Source organism: Schistocerca americana, chromosome X, assembly GCF_021461395.2.
Source record: "Schistocerca americana isolate TAMUIC-IGC-003095 chromosome X, iqSchAmer2.1, whole genome shotgun sequence".
Classification (NCBI taxonomy): Eukaryota; Metazoa; Arthropoda; class Insecta; order Orthoptera; family Acrididae; genus Schistocerca; species Schistocerca americana.
The window spans coordinates 904,398,739-904,413,074 of NC_060130.1; the positions used below are offsets into that span (position 1 = coordinate 904,398,739).

The following is a 14,336-nucleotide window of genomic DNA, read 5'->3' on the forward strand; positions in this document are numbered from 1 at the left end:
CTTTAATAGGTTCCACAACGAAACATTGTCTCGAAATTTGGTAGAAAATCCGAAGAAATTCTGGTCGTATGTAAAGTACACAAGCGGCAAGACGCAGTCAATACCTTCGCTGCGCAGTGCCGATGGTACTGTTACCGACGACTGAGCCGCTAAAGCGGAGTTATTGAACGCAGTTTTCCGAAATTCCTTCACCAGGGAAGACGAATGGAATATTCCAGAATTTGAAACACGAATAGCTGCTAGTATGAGTTTCTTAGAAGTATATACCTTAGGGGTTGCGAAGCAACTCAAATCGCTTGATACGGGGAAGTCTTCAGGTCCAGATTGTATACCGATTAGGTTCCTTTCAGATTACGCTGATATAATAGCTCCCTCCTTAGCAATCATATACAACCGCTCGCTCACCTATAGATCTGTACCTACAAATTGGAAAATTGCGCAGGTCGCACCAGTGTTTAAGAAGGGTAATAGGAGTAATCCATCGAACTACATACCTATATCATTGACGATCTCAAGTTGATTTCGTATTTCTAGATTTCCGAAAAGCTTTTGACACCGTTCCTCACAAGCGACTTCTAATCAAGCTGCGGGCCTATGAGGTATCGTGTCAGTTGTGCGACTGGATTCGTGATTTCCTGTCAGGAAGGTCGCAGTTCGTAGTAATAGACGGCAAATCATCGACTAAAACTGAAGTGATATCAGGTGTTCCCCAGGGAAGCGTCCTGGGACCTCTGCTGTTGCTGGTCTATATAAATGACCAGGGTGACATTCTGAGTAGTTCTCTTAGGTTGTTCGCAGATGATGCTGTAATTTACCGTCTAGTAAGGTCATTCGAAGACCAGTATCAGTTGGAAAGCGATTTAGAAAAGATTGCTGTATGGTGTGGCAGGTGGCAGTTGACGCTAAATAACGAAAAGTGTGAGGTGATCCACATGAGTTCCAAAAGAAATCCGTTGGAATTCGATTACTCGATAAATAGTACAATTCTCAAGGCTGTCAATTCAACTAAGTACCTGGGTGTTAAAATTACCAACAACTTCAGTTGGAAAGACCACATAGATAATATTGTGGGGAAGGCGAGCCAAAGGTTGCGTTTCATTGGCAGGACACTTAGAAGATGCAACAAGTCCACTAAAGAGACAGCTTACACTACACTCGTTCGTCCTCTGTTAGAATATTGCTGCGCGGTGTGGGATCCTTACCAGGTGGGATTGACGGAGGACATCGAAAGGGTGCAAAAAAGGGCAGCTCGTTTTGTATTATCACGTAATAGGGGAGAGAGTGTGGCAGATATGATACGCGAATTGGGATGGAAGTCATTAAAGCAAAGACGTTTTTCGTCGTGGCGAGATCTATTTACGAAATTTCAGTCACCAACTTTCTCTTCCGAATGCGAAAATATTTTGTTGAGCCCAACCAACATAGGTAGGAATGATCATCAAAATAAAATAAGAGAAATCAGAGCTCGAACAGAAAGGTTTAGGTGTTCGTTTCTCCCGCGCGCTGTTCGGGAGTGGAATGGTAGAGAGATAGTATGATTGTGGTTCGATGAACCCTCTGCCAAGCACTTAAATGTGAATTGCTGAGTAGTCATGCAGATGCAGATGTAGATTTAGTTTTGATGATACAATAATGACTCATTTTGCATAGCTGGACATGTGTGAATTTATTCAGTTCAAATGGTTCAAATGGCTCTGAGCACTATGGGACTTAACTTCTGAGGTCATCAGTACCCTAAACTTAGAACTACTGAAACCTAACTAACGTAAGGACATCACACACATCTATGCCCGAGGCAGGATTGGAACCTGCGACCGTAGCGGTCGCGCGGTTCCAGACTGTAGCGCCTAGAACCGCCCGGCCACTCCGGCCTGCAATTTATTCAGTGCAGTGGAGATTCTTGTGTGTACATATTTCTGATATTGAAGACATATACGTTAGAAATGCGTTAAATTAGTGCTTTTGCAATATGTGTGACTGAGCCCATATTTTAGCTATCAATTTCCCGCTAGTTTATCGACGACCCTCTTTCGCTCACATTGTTTGTTATATTTCGCCTAGATGCTCGAAAAGCACCTCACTATTAGATTCCATCAGTTTGAGAAAGTAATACACACTAATAGAAAAAAATCGCAACACCAAGGAGTTGTGCGACATAAATGAAAGCTGATGGGCGTGTTTCTCCATGTCTATGAAAATTTCGCGCCAGTCACATAGGTGTGACGTTAGTAGTACGACTATGAGGATGCCAATCAGGTTTGTTTTAAATCCATGCCGTAACTGTCGCGAGGCTTAGCTACCTATAAGATTGGACGTAGTGAATTCGTGGTAGTCAAGAATGCCTTCAAGGCGACAAAGATGCCATTATGAACACCTCATTGAGTTGAACGAAGTCGTGTAATAGGGCTACGAGAAGCTGCATTCTCTTTCTGCCACACTGCATAAAGTCTTGCCAGAATTATAGCCACTTTACATGATTGGTGGCAGCGGTGGTCATGAGAATGTACGGTTCGAGATGATCAGGTTCCTGACGGCTACTTGGCACTACCGAGAGGACAGACCATTGTGTTCGGCGTATGCCTCTGGCGCATTGTACTGCATCTGCAGCAGGAATTTGAGCAGCAGATGGCACCACAGTGACACAACGAACTGTTACAAATCGGTTACTTCAAGTACAACTCCGAGCCAGACCCCATGTCCACTCATCTCAAACCTCCGTCATTAACGACTCCAGTGGTGTCAAGCGAGAACTCACTGGAGGGCAGGTTGGTGTTTGGGCTCAAAATGGCCATCTGGCGGCAGTCTGAAGCTGGACAGTGATGCTGTCCAGTCTGGTCTGCCCCCTGTGTGAAATGTTGGAACTCTAAGGGTAGCCTGGCCACCACTGTGTGGGCCGAGTTTCCGCCGACAGGTAAACATTCGTTTGTCCCACTGCTGCCCCAGCTGCAGTGCTGGGAGCTATACAGACTGGTTCGAGACTCTGGCTACCGCTCGTAGGCACTTCATTAATGATTTAGCATAGTACTCGCAGTTGACGGGATATTGTGCAGTGTACTGAGACGCAATAAAGTGGTTTTAATATCCAACCTTGTTACGTCTTCTTATTTGTGCGACGGTGGAAACGATGGAGAGATCATAATCTCTCGGATCTCTACATCATCAACAAATGTACGTGGGAACCAGAGGCACGTACAGGTGGATATCTGTTGTGTTTTGTGATGAAAGCCGGTTCTGCCAGTTAAAGAGCTACGACCAACAAATCTGCGTGCTAGACGCGCAAGATCTACCTATGGAGTTATGGTGTGGTGTGTGGTTTCGTTTGAGAGCACTGCTATTTTCAACAGGATAACACTTGCCTACATACCACTGTTGTCTCCCAACATGCTCTACAGACTGTCGATATGATTTCTTGGCCTGCTCAATCAGCAGATCTGTCTTCAGTCAAGCACATATTGGGCATCGTAGAACAACTCCAACGTCATCCGCAAACAACATTAACCGTCCCTGTCTTGACCGAGTAAGTGCAACAGTCATGGGTCTCCATCACACCAAAAGACATCCGGCAACTGTGCAACTCAATGCCTGCACGTTTGCATGTCTGTATTCAACATTGTCGCAGTTACACCGGTTATTTATGTACCGTCATTTCACATTTGCAATGGCTTACCTCGCGCTTACATTAACCTGCAAAATTTCATTGCTCTACATGAATTATTTTTCTTGCGATTTATTTCCGTCTGCGTAGTTTAAAGAATAAAGTAAGTAAAGAAATTAGACAGATTTCCTACTTTTTGTCTAAAATATTTTCAACTTGATTTTTAGATTATAATAATGTACTTTTAAAATAAAAACAGGAAAATCAGGTCTACGTATATATAAGAGTTACAATTCAAACTATAAATAACACGCACACAACAAATAACTAGCTGCCTGATTAGACATGTAATTGAAATGTTTTCTTTTGGCGAGACTACTTTCTTTAAAACAATGTCCGCTTTCTTCAGTTCGTCTCGGGAGATCTCCATTAACTCGTACAATGAAAGTACTGACAATCTCACGAAACTGGAAAATTTAACACTGTAATTTTTTAAATTGGTGTAGAGCGCGTGAAATAGTCCGGTTACATCACTATCAAAAATGAAGGAAAGTAGCCAGAACTTTTTTCCTGGATTTTCTTTTTATTTCGAAGTCGCACGCAAAGTTACTAGCTCTTTAACTGAACACAACCTGAATGGATTCCTCTTGCCACTCTGTTGACATCTTGTACTGCACAGCCGAGCGCTGCCAAACAGACGTGCCGTAGCATCCCACTACTGCAGGGCCCTATCAGTGTGAAGCACAGTTCTCATACAAAAATATGGAGGCAGTTACCATGACCTACTCTACGCATAGCAACATTTACATCTACATCGATAATCCGCAAGCCACCTGACGGTGTGTGGTGGAGGGTACCTTAAGTATCTCTATTGGTTCTCCTTCTATTCCAGTCTCGTATTGTTCGTGGAAAGAAAGATTGTCGGTATGCTTCTGTGTGGTCTCTAATCTCTCTGATTTTATCCTCATGGTCTCATCGCGAGAAATACGTAGGAGGGAGCAATATACTGCTTGACTCCTCGGTGAAGGTATGTTCTCGAAACTTCAACAAAAGACCGTACCGAGCTACTGAGCGTCTCTCTTGCAGAGTCTTCCACTGCAGTTTATCTATCATCTCCGTGATGCTTTCGCGATTACTAAATGATCCTGTAACGAAGCGCGCTGCTCTCCGTTGGATCTTCTCTATCTGTTCTATCAACCCTATCTGGTACGGATCCCACACGGTGAGCAGTATTCAAGCAGTGGGCGAACAAGTGTACTGTAACCTACTTCCTTTGTTTTCGGACTGCATTTCCTTAGTATTCTTCCAATGAATCTGTCTGGCATCTGCTTTACCGACGATTAATTTTATACGGTCACTCCGTTTTAAATCACTCCTAATGCCTACTCCCAAATAATTTATGGAATTAACTGCTTCCAGTTGCTGACCTGGTACATTGTAGCTAAATGATAAAGTATCTTTCTTTCTATGTATTCGCAGCACATTGCACTTGTCTACATTGAGATTCAGTTGCCATTCCTTGCACCATGCATCAATTCGTTGCATTTTCTCCTGCATTTCAGTACAATTTTCCATTGTTACAACCTTTTGATATACTACAGCTTCATCCGCGAAAAGCCTCAGTGAACGTCCGATGTTATCCACAAGGTGATTTATATATATTGTGAACAGCAACGGTCCTACGACACTCCCCTGCGGCACACCTGAAATAACTCTTACTTCGGAAGACTTCTCTCCACTGAGAATGACATGCTGCGTTCTGTCATCTAGGAACTCTTCAATCCAATCACGCAATTGGTCTGATAGTCCATATGCTCTTACTTTGTTCATTAAACGACTGTGGGGAACTGCATCAAACGCCTTGCGGAAGTCAAAAAACACGGCATCTACCTGGGAACCCGTGTCTATGGCCCTCTGAGTCTCGTGGACGAATAGCGCGAGCTGGGTTTCACACGACCGTCTTTTTAGAAACCCGTGCTGATTCCTACGGAGTAGATTTCTAGTCTCCAGGAAAGTCATTATACTCGAACATACACTCCTGGAAATGGAAAAAAGAACACATTGACACCGGTGTGTCAGACCCACCATACTTGCTCCGGACACTGCGAGAGGGCTGTACAAGCAGTGATCACACGCACGGCACAGCGGACACACCAGGAACCGCGGTGTTGGCCGTCGAATGGCGCTAGCTGCGCAGCATTTGTGCACCGCCGCCGTCAGTGTCAGCCAGTTTGCCGTGGCATACGGAGCTCCATCGCAGTCTTTAACACTGGTAGCATGCCGCGACAGCGTGGACGTGAACCGTATGTGCAGTTGACGGACATTGAGCGAGGGCGTATAGTGGGCATGCGGGAGGCCGGGTGGACGTACCGCCGAATTGCTGAACACGTGGGGCGTGAGGTCTCCACAGTACATCGATGTTGTCGCCAGTGGTCGGCGGAAGGTGCACGTGCCCGTTGACCTGGGACCGGACCGCAGCGACGCACGGGTGCACGCCAAGACCGTAGGATCCTACGCAGTGCCGTAGGGGACCGCACAGCCACTTCCCAGCAAATTAGGGACACTGTTGCTCCTGGGGTATCGGCGAGGACCATTCGCAACCGTCTCCATGAAGCTGGGCTACGGTCCCGCACACCGTTAGGCCGTGTTCCGCTCACGCCCCAACATCGTGCAGCCCGCCTCCAGTGGTGTCGCGACAGGCGTGAATGGAGGGACGAATGGAGACGTGTCGTCTTCAGCGATGAGAGTCGCTTCTGCCTTGGTGCCAATGATGGTCGTATGCGTGTTTGGCGCCGTGCAGGTGAGCGCCACAATCAGGACTGCATACGACCGAGGCACACAGGGCCAACACCCGGCATCATGGTGTGGGGAGCGATCTCCTACACTGGCCGTACACCACTGGTGATCGTCGAGGGGACACTGAATAGTGCACGGTACATCCAAACCGTCATCGAACCCATCGTTCTACCATTCCTAGACCGGCAAGGGAACTTGCTGTTCCAACAGGACAAGGCACGTCCGCATGTATCCCGTGCCACCCAACGTGCTCTAGAAGGTGTAAGTCAACTACCCTGGCCAGCAAGATCTCCGGATCTGTCCCCCATTGAGCATGTTTGGGACTGGATGAAGCGTCGTCTCACGCGGTCTGCACGTCCAGCACGAACGCTGGTCCAACTGAGGCGCCAGGTGGAAATGGCATGGCAAGCCGTTCCACAGGACTACATCCAGCATCTCTACGATCGTCTCCATGGGAGAATAGCAGCCTGCATTGCTGCGAAAGGTGGATATACACTGTACTAGTGCCGACATTGTGCATGCTCTGTTGCCTGTGTCTATGTGCCTGTGGTTCTGTCAGTGTGATCATGTGATGTATCTGACCCCAGGAATGTGTCAATAAAGTTTCCCCTTCCTGGGACAATGAATTCACGGTGTTCTTATTTCAATTTCCAGGAGTGTAATACGTGTTACAAAATTCTACAAATGATCGACGTTAGAGATATAGGTTTATAGTTGTGCACATCTGTTCGACGTCCTTTCTTGAAAACGGGGATAACCTGTGCCCTTTTCCAATCTTTTGGAACACTACGCTCTTCTAGAGACCTACGGTACACCGCTGCAAGAAGAGGGGCAAGTGCCATAAGCGCTCTGTCATAGTCTATCTCTAAATATGTCAAAATAAGTGCTATGTCGAAACCAGCACCGTTCATTTAGGTAGTCCATGCAGCTCTGTTTTTAACGGTTCACATACACTGATGAGCAAACCATTATGACCACAGCCCACTGAGAGACTTTATGCTCTCTGGTGGCGCTAGGGCACGTGACGCTGTAAGAGAAGTGTGTGAGTGGAGCAGAGACAAATGGGGAATCATTCTAGCTACGATAAGCGTCGCTAATGTGGATATCCCCCGATTTAAGCGACTTTCACAAAAGCCAGATTCTCGTGGCCCAGTGCCTAGGAACTTGCATCTCGCAAACGGCGAAGCTGGTCGACTTTTGGCGTGCTACTGTCGTGAGCATGTGTGGAAAGTGGTTGAAGAATGCCGAAACCATGAGTAGGCGAAAAGAAGGTGGACGTCCATACCTCACCACAGGACATAAACTTGCCTGCTCTCTAAAGCAGGATAGATGGCGATCTGTGGCAGATCTGACGACAGAGTACAGTACTGGCGCAGGCAAAAGTATTTTGGAGCACACCGTTAAGCGCACAGTGTTGAACGGGATGTTCCCCAGCAGATGACCCCTACGTGTTCACATGTTGATCCAACAACATCGTCGATTATAATTACAGTGGTCACGGGAATATCGAGATTGGACCTCTGATCAATGAAATAGTGTTGTCTGGTCTGATGAATCCCGTTTATTGGTAAACCAGGTCAATTTTCGTGTCCGATACTCCGTCATCCAGACAAACGGCTGCTCGAAACACGCAGCGCGCCACGGATTCAGGCCGGTGGGAGCAGTGTTATCTTATGGACGAGCTTCACCTGGGCTTCCATAGGACCTGTGGTAGTATTCGAAGGCACCATGACAGCTATGGACTATGTGAACGTTATTAGGGGCCACTTGTAACCCCTCATGCTTAATGTCTTCCCCAACAGCGATGGCATCTTTCGGCAGGATAACTGTCCGTGTTACAAGGCCACAATCTTCCTGCAATGGTTTGAAGATCAGGAGAGTGAACTGACGTGATGCCTTGGCCATCAAATTCGGCTTATCTGAATCTGTTGAAACCCAACTGGAACGCTATCGGGCGCCAGCTCCGCACCCACAAACCAACCGCCCGTAAGTTACGAGAATGGTCTGACCTGTGCGTAGGTATCTGCTACCACAAACCACTCGATACCTATCATGTACTTGTCGAATCCATGCCACGCAGAATCACTACTGAACAGCTGAATAGCGTTCCAAAGGTGCGCCAACACGATTTTGAGTAGATCATAATGTTTTGGCTCATCAGTGTAGATATCTGACCTTTTTCTCTCGATGTAGAACTCTTAAATATGAGAGAATGTTTTTACCACTTTCTGTTTAATTAAAAAAGTGTGCACTTTTTGTCTTGCGAAAAATTATCTGCCCTTTTGGCCGATTTATTCTTTATCGGAGCTTCCACACTTGTGTTTGTACTGTCCCGAGATCAATAACTTTTTTTTCCGTTCGCCGCATATTATACACTGAAGACCCAAAGAATTTGGTACACCTACCTAATATCGTGTAGTGCTCCCATGAGTACGCAGAAGTGCCACAATACGACGTGGCATTGACTCGACTAATGTGTGAAGTAGTGCTGGAGGGAGCTGACACCGTGAGTCGTGCAGGGCTGTCCATAAATCCGTAAGGGTACGAGAGGGTGGAGATATCTTCTGAACAGCACGTTGGGCATCCTAGATATGCTCAACAATGCTCATGTCTGGGGAGTTTCGTGGCCAGCGGAAGTGTTTAAACTCAGTAGAGTGTTCCTAGAGCCACTCTATAGCAATTCTGAACGTGTGGGGTGGCGCATTGTCCTACTGGAATTACCCAAGTCCGTCGGAATGCACAATGGACATGAATGGATGCAGGTGATCAGACAGGATGCTTACTTACGTGTCAACTGTCAGAGTAGTATCTAGACGTAACAGGGGTCCATTATCTTTCCAAGTGCACGTGCCCCACACCCTTACAGAGCTTCCATCAGCTTCAACAGCCCTGCTAACATGTAGGGTCCATGGAGTCATAAGGTTGTTTCCATAAACATACATGCCATCCGCTCGATACAATTTGAAACTAGATTCATCTGACCAGTCAACATCTTCCCAGTAATCGATAGTCCAATGTCGGTGTTGACGGGCCCAGGCGAGGCGTAAAGCTTTGTATCGTGCAGTCATCAAGAGTACACGAGTGGGCCTTCGGCTCCGAAAGCTCATATCGATGATGTTTCATTGAATGGTTCTAACGCTGACACTTGTTGATGGCCCAACATTGAATTCTGCAGCAATTTGCGGAAGGGGTGCACCGCTCTCACATTGAACGATTCTCTTCAGTCGTCGTAGGTTGCAGGATCTTTTCCCGGCCGCAGAAATGTCCGAGATTTGATGTTTTACCCGATTCCTCATACTCTCGGTAAGATCGTAAGGGAAAATTCCCACTTGATCACTACCTCAGAGGTGGTGTGTCCCATAGCTTGTGCGCCGACTATAACATCTTTTCAATCTCACTTAAATCTCGATAATCTGCCATTGTAGCAGCAGTAACCGATCTAACAACAGGGCCAGACACTTGTTGTCTTATTTGGTCGTTGCCGATCGCAGCGCGGTATTTCTCCTGTTTACATGTCTCTGTATCTAAATACGCAAGCAGATACCAGTTTCTTTGGTGTTTCAGTGTATTATGCTTTTATTTCCTTTCTAGTGTGTTCATGAGTCGGAAACCCATTTTTACGACCCCACTGTGCCATTTTATGTGATATTCGCCCGTTGTAGGCCATTTTAGGATACTTTGCTTTCTCACCGTTGCTATTATTACAGGAATTGTTATTCGCTAAATTCACAGAATTTTCCTCGTGAACGCATTTTTCGTTTACTTGTGTAGTCTCTAAATTGTATTAGCGTGATAGTTATTATTAATGCTACTTGTTTCACAACTGCTAGTTCTGTGTTGCTTTCCTATTTGAGAACAGCCAGACATAATGCTTTGCGTAGGGAAGGTGGCAGGAGCAGCCCAGCATGTTCACAACTATTTTAAATAGAGCTCACCTTGGTACAGCGGGCCTTCTTGCAGAGGAAGTAGCCGTTGAGCTTGGCATTGTCGCGCTCGCTATCGATGACAAGGCCATCCGCCTTGTAGGTACACTCGTGCATTTTCGACATGCCGTCACAATGGCCGTTTTTACACGAGTAGAAGCCGGTCAGCGCTCCACACTCCGACCCGTTGTTACAGTTGAATTTTGGAAGTGATGAGGGATTAACCTGCAAAAGGGAGAAAAACATGCCATGTATTCCAACTAACAATGTCTCTTGTCAGAAGAGAAGGCTGGCAAACAGCTGTAGGCCAGGTTCACTACTGCAAGCTTAAGAAGACATTCGTAAAAGAGAAAAAAATAAATCTACATACATATCTTATGTAATATATTCAAAAGTGATGACAAGCGAACTTCATCACACTCCACAGTACGCATATCTGGCTGCCGTCCACAACGTGGAATTTCGTTTTGTTTCGTGTAGATGCAAACCGTACAGCCGACATATTACTGGATAATACACTGAGGTGAGAAAAGTTGTGGGATACCTCCTATGTAAAATCGCTAAGTGGGTCTAAGCGTTCCATCCAGTCACCTGCAGACCAGTCTCATATGGCAGCTGAGGGCAGCAAAATGAAAGCCGACGTTTTAAATTTAACGTTTAAGAAATCGTTCCCGCAGGAGAATCATACAAACCTACAGTCGTTTGACCGCCGAACAGACTCCTGTACGGACGACATAGTTATAAATATCCCTGGCGTACAGAAATAACTGAAGGAGTTGAAAAAAGCAAGTCATCAGGTCAGGATGGTATCCCAATTCGGTTTTTCAACGAGTGCTTAACTGTATTGGCCCCATACGTAGCTTGCTTTTACAGCGAATCTCTCACCCAGCGACTGGGAACAAGCGCAGGTGACTCCTGTGTATAATAAGGGCAGAAGATCGGAACCCCCAAAAATTACAGACCAATATCCCTGACCCCGGTCTGCTGCAGAATCCTTGAACGTATACTCAGTTGGAATGGAATAAATTTCCTTGAAACCTAGAAGATTATGTCTACGAATCAGCATGGTTTTAGAAAGCATCGCTCTTACGATACTGATATACTGCAAACTATGGATGAAGGGCGACAGGCGATTTCCATATTTCTAGATTTCCGGAAAGCATTTGACACAGTGCCCGACTGCAGACTGAAAACGAGGGTATGAGCGTATGGAATAGATTCCCAAACATGTGAGCGGCTTGAAGGCTTCTTAAGTTGGTTCAAATGGCTCTGAGCACTATGGGACTTAACTGCTGAGGTCATCAGTCCCCTAGACCTTAGAACTACTAAAACCTAACTAACCTAAGGACATCACACACATCCATGTCCGAGGCAGGATTCGAATCTGCAACCGTAGCGGTCGCGCGGTTCCAGACTGTAGCGCCTGGAGCCGCTCGGCCACGCCGGCCGGAACTTCTTAAGTAATAGAATCCAGTATGTTCCCTCGACGGCGAATGTTCATCAGAGGCAAGGGCATTGGCAGGAGTGCTCCAGGAATGTGTGATAGGATCCCTAATAATCTATATATACAGAAATGATTTGGCAGACAGGGTGGGCAGCAATTTGCGGCTGTTTGCTGATGATGCTGTGGTGATCGGTAAGGTGTTGTCGTTGAGTGACTGTAGGAGGATACAAGATGAATTAGACAAATTTTCTAGTCTGTGTGATGAATGGCAGATAGCTCTAAATGTAGAAAAATGTAACTTAATGCAGATGAGTGGGAAAATCAAACCTGCACTGTTGGGTTACAGCATTAGTAGTGTCCTGCTTGACACAGTTGCGTTGTTTAAATATCTGAGGATAACGTTGGAAAGCGATATGAAATGGAACGAGCACATGAGGATTGTTGTAAGAAAGGCAAATGGACGACTTCGGTTTATTGCCCGAATTATAGGATGACATGCAGGTAATTCAGAAGCCAGCTGCTAGATTTGTTACCGGCAGGTTCGAATAAATGCAAGTGTTACGGAGAAGCTTCGGGAACTCAAGTGGGAATATCTGGAGGGAAGGTGACAATTTTTCGGGGAACACTGTTTAGAAAATTTAGAGAACCCGTGTCTGACGCTGACTGCAAAACGAATCTGTTACCTCCAACATACACTGCGCGTGAGGACCATGAAGATAAAATACGAGAAGTTAAGACTCATACGGAGGCGTATAGATAGTGGTTTTTTCCTCGTTCTATTCGCGAGTGGAACAGGAAAGAAATGACTAGTAGTGGTACGGGGTACCCCCCGCCACACACCGTAAGGTGCATTGTGGTCTATCGATGTTGATGTAGATGTAGAATATCGTGCTGATTGTTGTTGTTGTGGTCTTCTGTCCAGAGACTTGTTTGATGCAGCTCTCCATGCACTCTATCCTGTGCAAGCCTCTTCATCTCCGAGTAAGTACTGCAACGTACATCCTTCTGAATCTGCTTAGCGTATTCATCCCTTGGTTATCCTCTACGACTTTTACCCTCCACGGCTCCTTCTAATACCAAATTGGTGATCCCTTGAGGCCTCAGTTCCTACCAACCGATCCCTTCTTTTAGTCACGTTGTGCCACAAATTCCTCTACTCCCCAATTCTATTCAGTACTTCCCTATTAGTTGCGTGACCTAACCATCAAATCTTCTGCATTCATCTGTAGCACCACATTTCTAAAACTTCTATTCTCTTCTTGTCTGAATTATTTATAATCCATGTTTCACTTCCGTACATGGCTGCTCTCCGTACAAATACCTTCAGAAAAGACTTCGTAACACTTTAATCTATGCTCTATGTTAATAAAGTTCTCTTCTTCAGAAACGCTTTCCTTGTCATGGCCAGTCTACATTTTATGTCCTCTCTACTTCAGCCATCATCAGTTATTTTGCTTCCTAAACAGCAAAACTCATCTACCACTTCTAGTGCCTCATTTCCTTATCTAATTCCCTCAGCATCGCACTATTTAATTCGACTACATTCCATTATCCACGTCTTGCTTCTGTTGATGTTCACCTTACATCCTCATTGCAAGACAGTGTCCATTCCGTTCAGCTGCTCTTGCAGGTCCTCTGTTGTCTCTCACAGATACCTCCTAATATGGTATCGGACCTCGTTTTGCCCGGCGCAGTGCGGCAACTGGACTTGGCATGGACACAACAATTCGCTGGAAGTCCCCTGCAGACATACTGAGACAAGCTGCCTCTATAGATGTCCATAATGTCGAAAGTACTGCCGGTCCAGAATTTTGTGCACAAACAGATATCTCAATAATGTCTCATAAATGTTCGATGGAGTACATATCGGGCGATCTGGGTGATTGAATTATTCGCTCGAAAGTTCCAGAATGTTCTTCAAGCCAATCGCGAACAATTGTGGCCCGGTAACATGGCGCATTGCCATCTATAAAAATTCCATCGTTAGTTGGGTTCATGAAGCCCATGAATGGCTGAAAATGGTCTGCAAGTAGCCGAACATAACCAAGGACCCAGTCCATTCCATGTAAACCCATGCCACACCATTATAGAGCCACCACGAGCTTACACAGTGCTTTGTTGACAACCTCGATCCATGGCTTCGTGGGATCTGCGACACACTCGAACCCTACCATCAGCTCTTACCAACTGAAAACGGAACTAATCCGACCAGGCCACGGTTTTACAGTCGTCTAGGCCCAACAGACATGGTCACGAGCCCAAGCGATGCCGTGCTGTTAGCAAAGGTGGTACTCGCGTCGGTCGCCTGCTCCCGTAGCCCATTAACGTCATTTTTCGCCGCACTGTCCTAATGGATTCGTTCGTCGAACGTGCCACATCGATTTCTGCGGTTATTTCATGCAATGTTGCTTGTCTTTTAGCCCTGACAGCTCTTTGCAAACGCCGTTGCTCTCTGTCGTTAAGTGAAGGCTTTCGGCCACTGCGTTGTCCGTTGTGAGAGGTATTGCCTGAAATTTGGTATTATCGGCATATCCTTGACACTGTGGATCTCCAAATATAGAATTCCCTAACGATATTC

General features: G+C 46.0%; 1 protein-coding gene across 1 annotated transcript in view; it reads right to left on the minus strand.

Moving 5' to 3' along the window:
* LOC124556383 overlaps nucleotides 1–14,336 on the minus strand; it is a 156,086-nt gene that overhangs the window by 28,896 nt on the left and 112,854 nt on the right. The window contains exon 2 of the mRNA XM_047130345.1: nucleotides 10,327–10,539. Within this exon, the coding sequence (XP_046986301.1) occupies nucleotides 10,327–10,539 (213 nt within the window). The remainder of the gene's footprint in view (nucleotides 1–10,326; nucleotides 10,540–14,336) is intronic.